The sequence below is a fragment of the Cryptomeria japonica genome, unplaced genomic scaffold (genome assembly GCF_030272615.1).
Source record: "Cryptomeria japonica unplaced genomic scaffold, Sugi_1.0 HiC_scaffold_171, whole genome shotgun sequence".
NCBI lineage: Eukaryota > Viridiplantae > Streptophyta > Pinopsida > Cupressales > Cupressaceae > Cryptomeria > Cryptomeria japonica.
This window is the reverse complement of record NW_026728993.1, coordinates 255,867-273,087: the sequence shown is the minus strand read 5'-3', so window position 1 is coordinate 273,087 and position 17,221 is coordinate 255,867. Positions and strand designations below refer to the sequence as shown.

At 34.4% G+C, this 17,221-nt stretch overlaps 2 protein-coding genes across 2 annotated transcripts; both read right to left on the bottom strand.

Annotated features, from left to right (window-relative positions):
- Positions 1-14,437: 14,437 nt before the first annotated feature.
- LOC131867421 (cytochrome P450 CYP736A12-like) lies at positions 14,438-15,022 on the bottom strand. The gene has a single exon (XM_059215511.1). The coding sequence runs from the start codon at positions 14,975-14,977 to the stop codon at positions 14,522-14,524; it is 456 nt and encodes a 151-aa protein (XP_059071494.1). The 5' UTR covers positions 14,978-15,022; the 3' UTR covers positions 14,438-14,521.
- An 88-nt stretch (positions 15,023-15,110) lies between these two features.
- Positions 15,111-16,225, bottom strand: LOC131076240 (cytochrome P450 750A1-like). The gene is made up of 2 exons (XM_059215515.1): positions 15,244-16,225; positions 15,111-15,133 (listed from the first exon to the last, which is right to left on the bottom strand). Exons 1-2 carry the CDS (start codon positions 16,223-16,225, stop codon positions 15,111-15,113), a joined length of 1,005 nt encoding a protein of 334 aa, XP_059071498.1.
- Positions 16,226-17,221: the final 996 nt, after the last annotated feature.

Sequence of the window (17,221 nt, the reverse complement as noted above, 5' to 3'; positions counted from 1 at the left end):
AGTGACTGCTAATCATGATGGATTGTGGAAAATATTCTTTGATGGTGCCTGCAGCCAAGAAGGATCAGGAGATGGTGTATTATTCAATGCACCTAATGGAAATTTTTTCAAGTATTCTTTCCTATTGTCATTTGAATGCACAAATAACACTGGAAAGTACAAAGCATTATAGCTCGATCTTAGTATAGCTGTGAAACATGGTGTAAAGATGTTGTATGTTTTTAGAGATTGAAAGTTGGTTATCTCCCAGGTCAGATCTAGATATTCCTCTAAGAATAAGAGGATGAAACAGTACAAGTTTGCAGTGTGGGATACCATTGAGCTCTTTGATACATTTTCCATAGGATGGGTGGAGAGATCGAAGAATATCATGGTAGGTTTTCTAGCTAATATTTCTTTGAAAAGAAATTGATGCACTGAAAAAAGAAATGTTAGGAACACAAGATTCAAATGTTAATGTTGTTAGTATCAATAAAAAATGAAATAGAAATGAAACTACAATCCTAAGCATGCATATCAAGAGAGATATTAAATAGATTATAGAAAGCACACAAAAACGGAGGAAAGACACTAAACTCTCCCAAATGCTCTCCAAAATGCTCATAGTTTCTCCTCCCTTGTTCCTCTCCTCTCCAAGTTCCACATGAGTGTAGCTCTCATCTTTTTGCACTACTATGGATGTCTTATGGAGATTCAAGATTATGAAAAATGACTAATTATGCAAATGCAAGATAAATATGAGAAAGTATCTAATTAATCTATGTTAATTTTATCCAAAATAAAAAAGAAAAGTGCTCCTAGATGCTCTCTCAAATTTGGTATAAGTTTGATGCATACAAGATTTTTGGATCTAGATGAAGAAGGAATGGGCTCTATTTATAGGAAAAACAAGGCAATGGATGATTGAGATTGAGTAATCTCAACAAGGGTTAGGATTGATGGATTTATGATCCATGTGAGGGCTTTCAATGCAATCCTAGGATGACAAATGTCAACATGAGATGGCTTGAGAGGAGAGGGAAGAAGCATTAAATGCTTGAAATGACTTGAAGGTTACCTTAGGAGGTAAGGTTAGGATTGAGTTGAATGAATAAAGATTTTATTAAATGAATAATGCCTTTATCCAATAGATAAACTCTTGTGCAAGAGTTAGTGGGGATAACCATGGTCAAAGCAATGAATGCTTGAAGAGACCCATGAGTTAAATGAGGGTTGAGTTGGAGGGGAAGTCTCTAACCATGTGGGCAAGTTGAGTTAACCATTAATGGTTATGTAAGATCCATAAATGGTTATGTAAGAACCATTAATGGTTTGGAAGACTTTATGGGTTAACTCGTTGCAGACAAAGCATTTAATGCTTTTCAAAGACTTTAGAGGCTTGGAGAAGTGACTCCAAGTTGCTTAGGAATGTGGCAATAATTAGGGAGGGTGATTAGGATAATTTAGAATGGATTAGAAAAATCTAGAATGGGTTAGAAGAGTCTAGAATGGGTTAGAAGAGTCTAGTGGGTTTGGTGGGTGAGAGAAAATAGGATTTTAATTAAAATAAAATTCATTGATTTCAACTAAATAGACGCAACTTGCATTTGTAGGAGAATGCAAGTGGGGGGGTAGTTTAGGGATTTAAATAAATAATTTATTTTTTATTTAAATGAGGAAAGGGGTTAAATTAAATAAATGTGCTTTATTCATTTAATTGATTTAGAGTGTGGCTTAATGAATTAATTTAAATAAATTGAATAATTTATTTAATTAATAGGAGAAGAGATTGAGGATGAAATTAATTTAATTAACTGATTATTGATTGTTAAATAATCAAATAAATAGTAAATATTCATTTGATTAAGTGGACAGATTTATGTGACTACATAAAAGACCTTACTTTGGCAGGGATATCAAAGGTGGAGGTAAAAGTTAGACCATCTATTACTGATAACATTTGTAATTGGCAAGTATTTGAAGATGATGATGAGATTCTTAAGTTCTTACAGTGCATTGATTAGTATGAAACATAAGAGATTGATTTCAATGTATTTTTTGAGATTGAAGATGGTTAGTTGCTTTAGAGCGGGTGTTTGATGGTAATGATAGTTATGCAATGGATCTTGCATTTATGAATAAAGATGAATTGGAGGAGATAAATTTGGGAAAAGAGGCATCTCCAAAGAAGGTATACATTGAGAAAATGATTATTCCTAAGATTAGGGAGATGTTGATTGCTTTGTTGAGAAATATAAACTTTGTTTTTATTGGTCTTATGATGACGTCAAAGCATACAGGGAGGGCTTGTTTCAGCATGATATTCCTCTGAAACTGGATGCATATCCTTTTAGATAGAAATAGAGACCGATAAATCCTAGGTTAGCCCCTAAGATGCAAGAGGAATTGATGAAACTTATCTAGATGGAGGTATAATCAAACCAATTAGACACTCTTCTTGGGTATCAAATTTAGTTCGAGTAAGGAAAAAAAATGGGGATATAAGATTGTGTGTGGACTTTAGAAACTTGAATGTATCCTTGTTAACATATAATTACCCTTTACCTAATATGGAGGCGATTCTCTAGAGAGAGACTGGTTGTGACTTGCTAAGCATTATGGATGGTTTCTCTAGGTATAACTAGGTAATAGTCGAGTCAAAACAATATGAAACTGCTTTAATGACTCCCTAGGGTACACATGTATATATTAGAATGCCATTTCGTTTGACAAATGTTGGTGCTACCTTTCAAAGACCTATGGATGTAGCATTTGAAGATCTAATTAATATTATCTTGGTTATTTATCAGGATGAAATTACATCTTATTCCAAAAGAGCCGAGGATCATTGTGAGCATCTCAAGAGGATATTTGTGAAAGCTTTGGAATACAGAATCTCATTAAACCCAAAGAAATGCAGTTTTGTTGTGACAAAAGGCAAGTTGCTTGGTCACATTGTTTCTAGAGATGTGTTAAAGATAGATCCAGAAAGGGTTGCAACCATAGATAAAATCCTAATCCCAAAAGTTGTGAAGGCAATTTAGTCCTTCTTTGGTCAAATCAACTTTGTGAGAAGGTTTGTTTCCAATTTTGTAGAAATTCTCAAACCCATTTCTAGGATGCTAAAAAAGGGTGCGAGGATGGACTAGATGAGAGAAACTGGAGGATTTTATAGACATAAAGATAGCTATTAGAAGATCCAGTCCTAAAATCACCTGATTTTGACAAGCTATTCTAGATATTTTTATTTGCCTCATTTCATACTATTGTTGCAGTTATGATACAAAAGAATAATGAAGGTTTTGAGCAACCTATATCCTTTTTCAGTAAATCTCTTCAAGCAGTAGAATTGAATTATGATATTTATGAAAAAATAGCTTATGCCCTATTCAAAACAATAATTTATTTTAGATCATACTTGGTTGGGGCTAGGATTATTGCATGTCCCTAATTTAGCATTGAAGGACATTTTTTTCTTAGTTTGAGGTAACTGGGAATGGGTGTAGATAAATCAATAAAATCTAGGAATTTAATATTGAAATCCAAATCACCAAGTTGGTTAAAAGGAATGGGTCTTGCAACATTAATGGCAAAAACAAATTTGGAGGTGGCCCAAGTAAACAATGTGGTAGCAAAATATTATACATTAACAAGTATTGAAAGGAAGCCTTGGTATTCAAGTATTGTATTTTTTTGAAAACTATGAGATGCCCTGAAGAAATGAATGATAATCAAAACAAGACATTGAAATTCCAAGATCAAAAATATGTGTTGAAGGATGGTGATCTTTTTTGGAAAAACAAGGATGGTATCTTATTGTTCTGCTTAGACAAGGGACAAGCCCAATAGATCTTAAGAGAAATGCATAAATGGGTCTGTGGTGGACATTTTGCAGCGAAGACTACTGCTCAAAAAATACTCAGAGAAGGATATTATTGGCCTACTTTATTTACAGACGCTCATAGTTATGTAAGGAAGTGTGAACCATGCTAGAGATTTTTTGGAAAACTCAAATATGTTGGAGCACTACCCCTTAAACCCTAACAAATAGAAGCTCCATTTAACCAATGGGGAATCGAATTCATAGGGGAGATTAATGAAAAGTCTAGTGATGGCCACAGATGGATATTGGTGGCAATTGATTATTTCACTAAATGGATTGAAGCTATACTTACCAAACAAGAAACTAGTAAAGTGGTGATCAACTTCTTGCTAGATAATATACTCACAAGGTTTGGTATGCTAGAAAATATTATTATGGATATTGTTATGTGCTTTAGATCAGAAGAATTCAGGGATTTTTGTGACTCCTATGGAATTACTATGTCATATTCATCCCCATATCATCCTAAGGGAAATGGCCAAGCCGAGTCGAGTAATAAAAGTCTTTTGAATATCATAAAAAGTTTATTGGAAAAGAACAAAAGAGCCTAGGATTCCAAGATAAAACTTGCACTATGGGCTAATAGAATGACTATAACTATAAAAAGGGCCACAGGAAGATCCCCTCTTGAACTGGTTTATGGGTACAAGTTCATCCATGAGGAAGATGATAATGTTATGGAACCAATGGAAGAAAGGAACATACAGTTGGTTGAATTGGATGATATGAGAAATGAAGCTTGAAAGAGGAGTGCTAAGTTGCAACAACAGACTAAGTATTTGTTTGACAAAAGGACCTCACAAAGGAATTTCTAGGAAGGAGACTTGGTTATGACGTGGAATGCCAAAAACCAGGAGAAAGGAAAACATGGTAAATTCAAAGCTATTTGGCTGGGTACATTTGAAATAATTGGTAAACATGGAGAGTATTCTTATTTTCTCCAAAATGCTGAAGGTGAAGCTATGGAATTGCCAATGCATGGACAATTCCTTAAGCATTTCTTTGCTTAAACTTCCTTTTCCATGCATAGTAGTTTTAGGATGTACAATTTATACATATTCCTTTAGATTGGGGTTTTGATTTGATTGGTCTAGCTCCTAGAGTCTGGCTTCTCGTCTTAAGTGCACTAGTTAAGCATCCCCAACAGGAGCTGCTACTACTAGGACTATTGAAGTTTTTCTCTTTCCTCAGGTTGTCTTATCCTTGAAAGGCCTGGTTATGATGCATTTTAAAAGTGTTATTTGACTAAGATTGATATGCATAGAGATGACCCTTTGTTATATTATGCCTTTGACCTGTGCAACCGATTGTCTCCTCTTTAGTGATTTATTTAATGGCTTTATTTTCATATCGCAATCGACCCCATGTTAAGCCTTAAGTTGTTTTGCTGGTGGATTGCATCTTCATTATGGGTTGGTTTTATTTTCTTTTACATACACCGCGATGCCTCCCCCGTCCCTTTATATAATTAGAATTTTGCACATGACATATGGACCTCTTTATGAGTTTGTCTCGCTAACCTGCATTGTGTCTAAGTACAATCTATGTTGCGTTGAAGTTTCCAAGGTTGTTACTAAGGTTATAGAGGCATACAGTATTGCACCCCGCAATCCCACATTGTTAATAATAATCTTTAGTGTTATCACATGGGTGTGCGGAGAACGTGAGGGTAGTTTAAAGGACCTTGTATTCCCGTAAAGTTTTTACACATGATTGGCTATGTGCTACAGGTCTGCGGAGTTGATATCCATGGTGGAAGTCAGGAGTTATTTTAACCATTGGATCTGATGAAGTGGCACGTATCTACAGTTGGGTTTCAAAATTATAAATGACTATTTGTTGCTTACTTGGAGTTGTTTTCTATTAATGCCAAAGAGACAGGATTCTGGTTTGAATTGTAATATAATAAATGCTGATTTCGAAGTGATGTTTTACATTTTATGTTTAGGAATTTCAGAAGAGGAAAGCTTAGAGTGACAGCAAAATTTTGTGATTGCACGACACCAGAGGACACAAAATTCTATTTTCCCTTTTCTTCCATTTCATTGACATAGGAGAGTTGGATTTGCACAATTAAAGACCATGGTTGTGTAGTTGCTGGATAAAAGTTTAAAAGATAAAACACTAGGGTGCTTCTAGTTTGCAAATGCCTAAAAAGGGGAATCCTCTGTAGGTAAGAAAAAATAAGAGGTTAATTCAATAGGAACATGAGCAATCAAAAGGTGTTGGAGTTGAGAATATATCCCAAGTTGAATTGACAAAGTCTAAGACCTCTAGAAAAAGAAAAGTAGAGGCAGAAGAAACATCAACACCTAAGGAGAGAAAACCTAGGGCCCCTAGAAAAAGTAAAGAAGTGCAATCTATTGAAAAGGACCAGGTTGTAGAAGTTTTAAACAAAGAGCATGAAGTCCTTGTTGAAAGGATGGAAGAACATTCTCAGAGGCTTGAGGTAAATGAGGAGGCACCAAAAGATTCTGCTAGAACAAGAGGAACATTATGTCAAGATCTTTTGGACATGCTCCCAACATCTACTATGAATAATTGGGACAATGATGATTTATTGGACATATGTGTACAATGTGGAGACACATACATTCCAAAAAGGGGTTGGAAGTTGTTTCATAATTTTACAGAAATAGGGATGAGACTATTCCTAAGTGCATTCCATGGTCTTTGAACATGGGTAGGCTCATCATTCTTGATGTGTTTATTGAGGTGGACCTTAATAGATATTTGTCAACTAGATACGATCCAACTTCAAGAACAATAAGAGATGCAGACGGCCATATCTTGGTGGATATATGTGAGTTGGAAATCATAAACTATTTTGGTTTAACTGGGCCAAGCCATGTTAGAATTGATCAAAAGGCTTGAGGCAAATTATAAAAAGAAATAAAAAACAGACAAAGAAGGGGAGCTACCTCTTTTTAGGCCAAAGGATTAGCAGTTTAATACTCTCCCTATACCACCATTTGAGAAGGAGCCCTTTTCTGTTAATGGATTTGAGTAGTACTTTATCAAGACTTATTATACTCTATGTCAAATATTGGGTTTGGATGTTGAAGACAAAATCCCAGCGTGGATAATGCTGATGGCAATAAGGATTCAACATAAGATATTAATAAGGATAATTAATTTTCTTCATATATTTCCAAACAAATCCATAAGGGATTGTTGAAGGTTATGGAGAATGCTAGGGAAATCATTTTTAAGTATTCTTCTCTACTATGTCATCTTATCTTGTTTCAGCATAAATATGAATGGGGTGGAGACCTTTAGTTGAGATTATATGATAACCAAGGTATCCCTTTCCTAGTTCGAAGATGGTGTTACATCTAGGATAGAAAATCAAATCTGGGAGATTATGTCACCTTTCATCAACACTTTGTAATTAGGATCATACATTGAATGGGATATGAAATTGACAGGATACCATTAAAAGTTATGGATTTCTTGGGACCAAAAGACAGAAGAATGGATGATGCTGGTGGGTTCAACTTTGGTGATTAGTTTTTGTTTATCAATTACACCCTTATTAGAGTATATGGTTGCCCACAACTACCGCATCAGTTGCCAATTTATGTTTGCCCTAGATTAGCTTTTCTTGAATTTAAGTGGCAGCTTATTTGGATGGAAAAAATGCATATGTTTGATCAAAGGAAGTGATATTTTATTCCATGATTAACCAGGTTTGGTGACTTTTCTGTTGGTGAGAAATTTTTAGATAAGCTACAAAATTACATTATTGTCAGGTATGATTTGAGATTTGAGATTCAAAGGGATCATGATTTTGAAGGCTTCATGAACTGGTTAAAAAATAAGAACCCGAATAATAGTAATTTTGTACATGATATTGATTATAATGAGGATGTAATAAAAACTGTGTTGATACTGTTGTTGTGGTTTAGAGAAAGAAGAAGTGGTCTGTCTTGGTTAATATTTCAAATGAAATGAGAAAGTGGTACCCCAACTTTCTTGGATTTTATAGTAATAAAAATAAGAAGATAAGAAGAATACAAACTATGTTGGAAAATATCTAGCTGATATATGAAGAAAAATATGAGTTGAATGAGCATGGGAAATGACATGATATTCAGGTTCCCCTCCAGTCTTTCAATGAGGTAACCCAATAAACTTTAATTGAAGAATTAGTAGAGCATTCACCCTCTAAGATGCAAATAGGGGTTGAAGAAATGGATCCACCATTCAAATGGAAGGATGCTGAAAATATTTCATCGCTTGACAATTAATGATGACAGATCACATGTGTAGAGCTTTTCATAAAAAAGAGCGAAGGCGAGTTTCCAGATTGTTCCTATGGCTTTGCTTGTTTAGCATTGACTTGAAGTCTGGTTTTGGTGTTAGCTGAAAAAATCACAGAAATAGTACCATAATGGGCGGAGACAAAAAGAGAATGGATCCGTCCTCATGTGATCTTTGGGAGAAGAATGAGGAGGCCTAGAGGGAAATTGTGGATGGGGGTATGGAGCCCTATGTTCAAAAACTTCATGGATAGGACCATCAGCTCATAGACTCATTTGTGGCTAATTGGGATAATGGGGTGTTGTGTGTGTATGGGGCAGAGTTCAGAATCGATAAATCATTCATTGCCGAGATTACTGGGATCAATATGGAGTGCAAAAAATTCTTCAAGGAAAGGAAGAATTTGGAAGAAGCCCTCTATTTTTATGATAAATAGAGTGAAAGGAGAAGGGTTAAGAAGAACCAAGATGGCGGCTACAACCGGTTGGACCTTCAGAGTTTCTAGGAAGACATGGCCGAATTGATCACGAGGTACATTACCCTCGATGGGTGATTTGCTAGTATTTTTTGTTACCATTTTACTATTCCAAACCATTTTAGAAATGATAAGAGAATTTCTATTCCGTTTTACTTGTTATCTTCTTTGGAGGATAACCCTAAGTCTTTAGCCAGCTAGGAGGTGCATCATGTGTCAGATACAGAGTTTGATGATGCAAAGGGTGGGAAAGCTATGGATTGGAATGATGTCTAGTTTTCGAATGATTATGAATATAAACCCTTAGAGGATGAGGGTCCCCTAAAAAAGACCACCCCTGGTACTAGTAGCGGCATAAAAAACCCTCCTAGATGGGTTGCTAAGAAGAAAATGCCTGTTTCACAGACCCACATTGTGTGACCACAAAATATAAAAAAATAGAAGACTAGTAATAAGGCGGTGATTCTTGACAAGGAGGATAATGAAATAAAGCTCAGCATCCCTCTCAATATGGACCCCAACGAGAACAAAGATGATGTAAAGAATGTTGATATGATTTTTGGGAAATCACTGATGTATTAGGAAAAGTGTTTCTGATGGTTCTTTGGGGAAATCAATATTCTAAAATAGGAGATTAAAGACCTCATTACCACCTTCACTGAGATTCCTACTCCAGATAAGATCGAGGAACTCACGAAGATCTCCTAGCAAATTTTGAAAGACAACAAGATTATGAAGAGTGAGCATGAGGCAAAAAATGACAGGCTGGAGAAAGGGACTCAAAAACTGAAGAGAAAACTAAAAGGTTTAGTGGAGGTCAGTAAGGAAGCCATGCACACTAGCATTGAGGGTCTTAAGAGAGTCAATGAGGAAATTGTCTTGTAGAAGGAGTAGATGGACAGAGTAGAAACATCCCAAGATACCAACTTGACTAGGATGAACTAGGAGGTGCAGGCATCCATGGGACTGTGTACCAGGACCAACAGCAAACATCAGGTGATTGATAGCTCAAGGTTTATTATGGAGGAACTCCAATATAATAATGATAAAGTTATCTAGAAAAATGCTGAGTTTATGAGAGTTGTTTCATAGTTTTTTACTGTTGCGTCCCATTTTTGGTTTGTCTTTTGTGGTTTTCGGTTCTGGGGTGTTTCTCAGTTTCTCTAGCTGGTTAGTGGTTCGTTAGACTCTGCTTTTTGTGATTTATTTTTTGTTGGATTTGGGTTTTGGGTCCCTATTAAACTCGTTTATCTTAATCAAAAACATGGTTCAATAACTTATCACACGAGCCTTTGATGAGAATCATCCCAGACCTATGTTTTACAATGACAACAAATATTAAGAATACCACCATATTATAGGTCATGACACTAAAAAGTGTAATATGAAATTAAAGAATTACATCCAAGACCTTATTGATAGAGGAGAGGTTGAAGTTAAAAAGGCCAAATAAAATACATCCAATGGAAATCTTAATATTTATAAGGATCCATTCCCTAAGCATGATAAATAAAAAGACTCATCATCTCATTCTATACCCTATGATTACACCAACACTATATCATATTTTGACTCCTTGGTTGGTATAATAGAGGTAATTGATAATCACGTTAACACCATCACCATTAAGGGAGCCGATAATCCTACCACACCCCAAAGAGGGATAGTTTTTATCCAAGTAGCATCTTCCCCTTCCGTTGATTGCAATGTAACTAGTTGTAGAGGAAGGGTGTACTATCCAAGGGGCTCCTCCTCCTCCCCCTTCTTCCTCCATTACTCTATCCATATTTTGTAATAGCATCCTTGATCACCTTGGCTAAAATCTTGTACACATTTCCATCCTCGAGTTTCTTAAGACATCACCCATTCATTAGGAAATCCTTGAAAAAGCCTTACTTGAGTCACATGTTCCTGATAATATCAATTCCTCATAATTTAAAGCTTTGATAGGAAACCTTTCTGCTTGACATCACCTCATATTCACTTCCAAAGATGTCCCATCCAATGAACCCCCCTTGAGGACCTTCTCCCTGTCAAGGTCCATTTAAAAAATAAATTGAATGAACCCTAGTGCCAGAAAATTAATCTTAAGCACCATCCCAACATGGGTATAAGACACCCACCATTTGATTTCCTCCATAGTATGCTAGATTCCTATGAATTTTATGATAATCATCTGTTTCTTTATTCTTTCAATCTTCAAGTCCAAAAAGTGATCTAGTATGGTCATATTCACAACTTCCTCGGAGACTGATATGTTCATGTTTCCTACCACAATCCTTGTGACCCTACTTCTTCTGTCCTCCATGGCCATCTCCATCTCTTGACCAAAAACAAGACTCCCCAACTTCTGTGCACAATCTTCAATAATGGGATTCACTTATATGCTTTTTTCAACTTGCAATTTGCACCCTTCTGCTCCTTTACTCAACACCATTCAAAGCCAATGCATTTGTGTTTCTTAATTATTTAAAATAAATGTTCATTCCTTAATAGTTTTTGTAAACACACTCAAGACATTATAGTTAACCCTTTTCATGTCATTATAATTATGCCTCTTGATGCTTATTTACCAATTATTTGATTATTTAATTAAATTTTATTTAAATCAAAGATACATTTAATTTAATGACATATTATTTTATACACATATACTCATACATTCTATATAAATATTATTAATATTGAGAGGTATTCTATAATGACAACAAATTGTGAAATGTAATGGCATGAACATGTTAAGAGCTCTTATCTTTTATCTAAAATTTGATAGCCACTTACATATTGATATGGTAATATTTAATAACAAGCATAATATTTCTAAAATAAATGACACATAATTTATGTCTCATTGTATGTAGTAAATAAAATAGTTCCAAAGTAAAATAAATAACTTTTATGTAAATAAAATGCTTCAAATTGGCATGTCTAGACAGTTATTGAATAGATGTTTTTATGTAAATAAAATAACTTCAAATTGATATCTTAACAATTATTAGATAGATGTATATAAGATAGATAAATGAGTTTCAAATTACAAAAATAATACTTTTATTTATATGCAAAGTTAGCCCATAAATAATTAATAAACATAACTTCAACATCAATAATAACTCTAGTACTATTTTAAACAAGTAGGTAATTTTTGTCTTTCTATCAAATTGTATAAATTTTTTGCAGTTTTATGAATCCCCATTGCATATTGTGGTTGAGATTTTTGAAGTAGAATACATTTTAGGCCAAACAATAAATTATGCCACTAAAGATTATGATTTATTCTCTAGTAAATCTTGGGATGGGAGTCAATGATTTTTTTAGTGGTTAATATTCACCAATTGGCTATTTTTTGAAATCTAACTAACAGGTCAAGTTTTAGGGTGACCTAAATCGCCATATTTTTATAAAATTTTATTTTAGTCATAATAAAATCACTAGATAATTTATTTTGTTATTTTTTTAAACTCAATATATTTGCCACAATAGTTGATACATGATTAGGTCAAATTCGCCAAAATTTTATTTAATTTATTGTAGAAATATAAATTAATTTGCCAATAATATATCATAATTATTAATTACTTTAGGATTATATCATAAATATTTAGTTGCCACCATTGATTTAAAATATAATCTAATGACCATCATTTTATTCCATGAGGTAAATTGTACCTACAAGTTGTAAAGCTCATGGGGTTGAAATTGCTTTTTAATTGTCGACCTCAATGGAAATGAATGGTCTAAAAACATTTGGGCCCCATGAGTATTACAAATTGTTGGTACATTTTATCTCACAACATACAAAGAGGGTTATTAGATTATTTTAAATTAATGGTAGAAACTAAACAAAATAGTGTCTACCCCTTAAACTCATTAATGACTTCCACTTTTAGGTCTTTACTTTTTTAGAAGAATGTATTTTTTAAATGTAAGTATTTGCAATAGTTATTAGTGCATACTCTTATTATTTTGAAGATTTGCCAAGATTTTCTATCAAAATAAAATTTATGTTAAAAAATTCTAATATTTTTCTTTTAAAAAATGAAAGATTAGTCAATAAAAATGTTTATTTATTTTTCCAAAAAAAAAAATATTCACTGAGAGTTTATATCTTTTTTTGATGGGGGTTTCTTAAAGTTATCAATTGATGGGGGTCTTGTTTTGTGCAAATTCTTAAAGAAGAATAAGGCTTAAATCTATATTATTGAAGCCATTAAGAGTGGTTTCCAATCTTAGAATGGAATGTTCATGGAAATGCTCTTTATATTCACCATAAATAATTGGGCTCTAAGAAGATTGAACACATACAAACATTTATCATTCTATCAGCTTCTTTCTCACTCACATCGGATATCTCCTAGTGCTCCATTGTATTGAATATGTATGTTGTTCCAAAGAATACCGCCACTACAAAAGAACAAGTTTTACTTGAAGGTCAAGGAGAAAATATAACCCTCAGGTTTATGTAAAGTTTATAATGCTTGTTGCTTGGTGTTGTAAGCAATGTATTTTTTTATCTCTCTACGTGTATGTTATTTACAACTATAAAAGTGGTATATTTTTTTGTTGGCTACCATGGTTTGAAATGAGAATGCAATCTCCTCTATCTATATGTTATAGACCTTATCTTACAGCTTCTTTTGGTTGTTGGTTGTCTTGTAACTCTATATTTTATTATTAAATTTAGACTCAACTCCTTTTATATAATAATATCATAAACAACTAGATAGAAAATATTCATAATTATCTATATAAAACTGCAATCATACATATTAGGTCACAAGCGAATTAATAGAGGGTACAAAGAGCTTATATAAGGGTGCAAAGACCTTATATAAGTAGTATAGGTATTATGAACTGTTGTAGCACTCTAATTAATTTTAAGGGTTGGTAGATATCCTTAATTCAAGATGGAGAAGCTTAACCCTCCTAGATGTGGTGGCTTCAAAGAGTTCCATCATATACGAATCCCCATCCATGTTCCACTCAAAGAAATGAATGAGTTAAGCCAAAATAAGGTTGATGTTACATCAACCATGGCTACACTTGAGCACGCTCTCTTTATCAAGCAACTCTTTGTCTCTCACAATATCAACATTTTGCTCGGAAAAATATTTTAAAAGAATGATATTTCTTTTGCTTAAATTTGCATGTAATTTATAAATTATAAATTTTTTTGAAAAAAGTCTATTAGTAATTACAAACATAGTATTTTTATTTATAATAAATTTTAGACTATAAATAATAAAAATGATATAAGGTAATTTGAATTTATTTCAAATGAAATTAAATAAAACAAGAAGCTCTTTATATTATAGAAATTTAATTTATTCTTCATCACAATTTTAATATTTAAATATTATTTAAATAATATTTTTTTAAATCATTACTCTCAAATTGAATGTCATTTTTTTATGGAGGTTTGTTAACAAATTCGTTTTTGCTACTTGATACAAGAGCAGGAGATTTTAAGTTGAACTTCTTTGGCTGATAGTCAAGGATTGAGGGGTATCCATTCCACCAAATTCGCAAAGGGCACAATCTTGACCTCATTCGTTTTTGACTTTACCAATAAACCAAAGATCCATTTACTATTAAAAAAACATTAAAATTAAATGCTAATTTTAAATTATAAACAATCAAAAAAATCTATCAATAACTACAAAGATATTATTGAATTATCTTAATTCGTGAAATAAATACTCAACAATAATACAGCCAGATTTGAAAATAACTTTTAACAACAAGAATAACTCCATAATATTTCAAACAAGTAAATAGCTAAGATTCATAGTTATCTATGCCAAAAAGAAATCAAACACTTATTTAGGCCACAGGAGTATGAAGATGGAATCTTCTCACTGGAGGGCATGAACAGCTTATATAACTAGTATCACTAATATTGAAAAGCACTCTACTAAAATTCAAGGGCAGGTAGATAGCCTTAAGGCAGGACGAGCGAGAAGGTGAACACTCCTGGGCGTTGTGACTCCAAAGAGTTCCGTCATATCCAAATCCCCATCCACGCTCCACTCAAAGCAATGAACGAGCTGAGCCAAAGCAAGGTTCATGGTTACATCAGCCATGGCTGTGCCTGGACATCCTCTCCTTCCTGCTCCAAATGGCAACATATCAAAATAATCCTTGTCTCTCACAACATCAACTTTTTTACCCATAAATCTCTCTGGCTTGAATTCCAGAGGATCTTCCCACAAGGATGGGTCTCTTCCAATAGCCCAAGCATTGACGATGAGCCTGCTTCTCTCAGGAATGAAGTATCCCCCAACTGCACAATCTTGTGTGGATTCGTGCGGAAGAAGCAAGGGTAACGCCGGATATAACCTCAGTGTCTCCTTCACCACACACTGTACGTACTCCATGCTTCCTATGTCACGCTCACTTACAGCCCTCTCTCTGCCGACCACTGATTCTATTTCCTCTTGCATTTTCTTGGCCACACCACGGTTTCTAAGAATCTCACTCATTGGCCATTCTATCGTAGTAGACGTCGTTTCAACTCCAGCCAAGAATATATCCTGTAGAATTTATACAGCCTTGTTAGATCAAATTAAAAAAACAGAATTACCAACAAACTTGAAATAAGTTATATTTAAGATTGTGTTATAACTAAAAAATGAATAGATACGTACAAAAACAATGGCTTCAATGTTTTCCTCTGTGATTGCCTTTCCATCAAGGCTTTCCATTTCTAAGAGCACGTCAATGAGGCCTTTAGTAGCAGCATTCTGCTCCTGCTCCTTGTCCTTGTCCTTATGCAACTTCATCCTGCGCTGCTCGTGTTCCTCTATTATTTTTTTTATCACTTGGGCGATGGAATTGTGTACCTTTTTCAACCGCCGCTTCACGCCTTGCAAATCCATCCAGTCTAAGTAAGGAATGAAGTCCCCGATATTGACAGCTCCTACTGTAACTGCCGCCTCTACTGCAAGCTTCTTTATCTCTTCGCCATTCCCACCCACTTGAGCGTCACTCTGAGAAGAAATTTTAGTACCGGAAAGGATTCGCCACATGACTGCCTGCGTAAAAGATGAAAACAAGTTGGTGAGATTAACAAGTTTCTCACCCTGCCCAGACATTTCCCACACTGAACGAACAGTGAGAAGCATTTCTTCCTCTCGTACACAACTGAAGGACTCGATCCTTTTGGCATTCAGCAATTCCACCACGCACAGCTTCCTCATGTGCCTCCAATAAGGCCCATAAGGAGCCAACACCATATCCTTGTAATTATAAGCAAGGTGTTTCCCTGCAGCAGATTGAGGTCGGCTGGCGAAAACATTATCGTGGGTTTTCAAGAACTCCTTTGCCATGGCAGAAGAAGAAACAACAACAGTGGGAACAGAACCCAATTTTAACATCATGATGGGCCCATATTTCTTACCACGTTCATGAAGATCGCGATGAGGAAGCCTTTTCAACTGGTTCAGATTTCCAATAATGGGCCATGCAAACGGTCCCGGGGGCAATCTGAATCCCAATCTATTCTTCCTTTGCACGCTAAATCTGTGCAAAACCCACAAGAAAATTATGAGTGAACACAGTGTAGCTGTTGCTGGAAGATAAGCACCCTCTCTTATTATATTTATTGAGTCCAAAGGTGAAGCCATATTGAGCAAAGATGTAGGAAAGTCTTTCTGTGTCTCCAATTTATAATTGAGCAAAGATGTAGGAAATTCTTTCTGCGTCTCTTTTGCCTTGATTTTTCTTCAGCTGGACACCATATTGTCAAGAACACGTGCTTTGAACAGCTTTAGTCACAGGCACGTTCCTTTCCTTCAATACATTTTTTAACAGCTTTAGTCACATGCACGTTACGTTCCTTTCCTTCAATACATTTTTCTCTTCGAATTTGATGAACTTTCTCTATTAAATAATTTTTCTATTTAATACTATCAGTCAGTGGTACATTTTTCTCTTCGAATTTGATGAACTTTTTCTATTAAATAATTTTTCTATTTAATACTATCAGTCAGTGGTAGTATTTTATTTATTTTGGTTTATTGATTTTATATAAATTGTTGATCATGATTAAAAAATTCAATGGTAAGATCTTGGTAAGGATCTTTACACCAAGAGGCGTAACCTACAATGGCATCAATAGGAGGTCATCATGAGTAACGGTGTAAGAAAAAAGAAACTCTTAGTATTCCTGTCAGTCATGCATGGAAATAACAAGCATTGTATTCTGACAGTTACAAACGAGAACCTGCATGATCTTCTAACAGTTACATTTGAATCGCAATAGGCATATGAAAAATCTGCAATTACATCTTAATGGTTGTGAAATCATGCCATCTCATGTTCATAACTGTTACAATTTAATTGTTGTAAAGGAGGAAGACCAATCGTTTAATCTTCATCATAGATTAATATTAATATTAATAGATATCTTTCTTGCTTCACTTATTTTAAACATGCACAGTTGCAAGGATAGTTATAACTATGGATTTGTATGTTAGCTGCACAAATTCTTTTTTTTCAATTTGTATATAACCCACGCAGTCCAGCCATATTTTGTTTGTTTATTTTGAAACTGATAGGGGGTTTTGTTTTTTGTTGTGTAGATGGACAAGACATCAATTGTTGGAGACTTTCGAATCCTT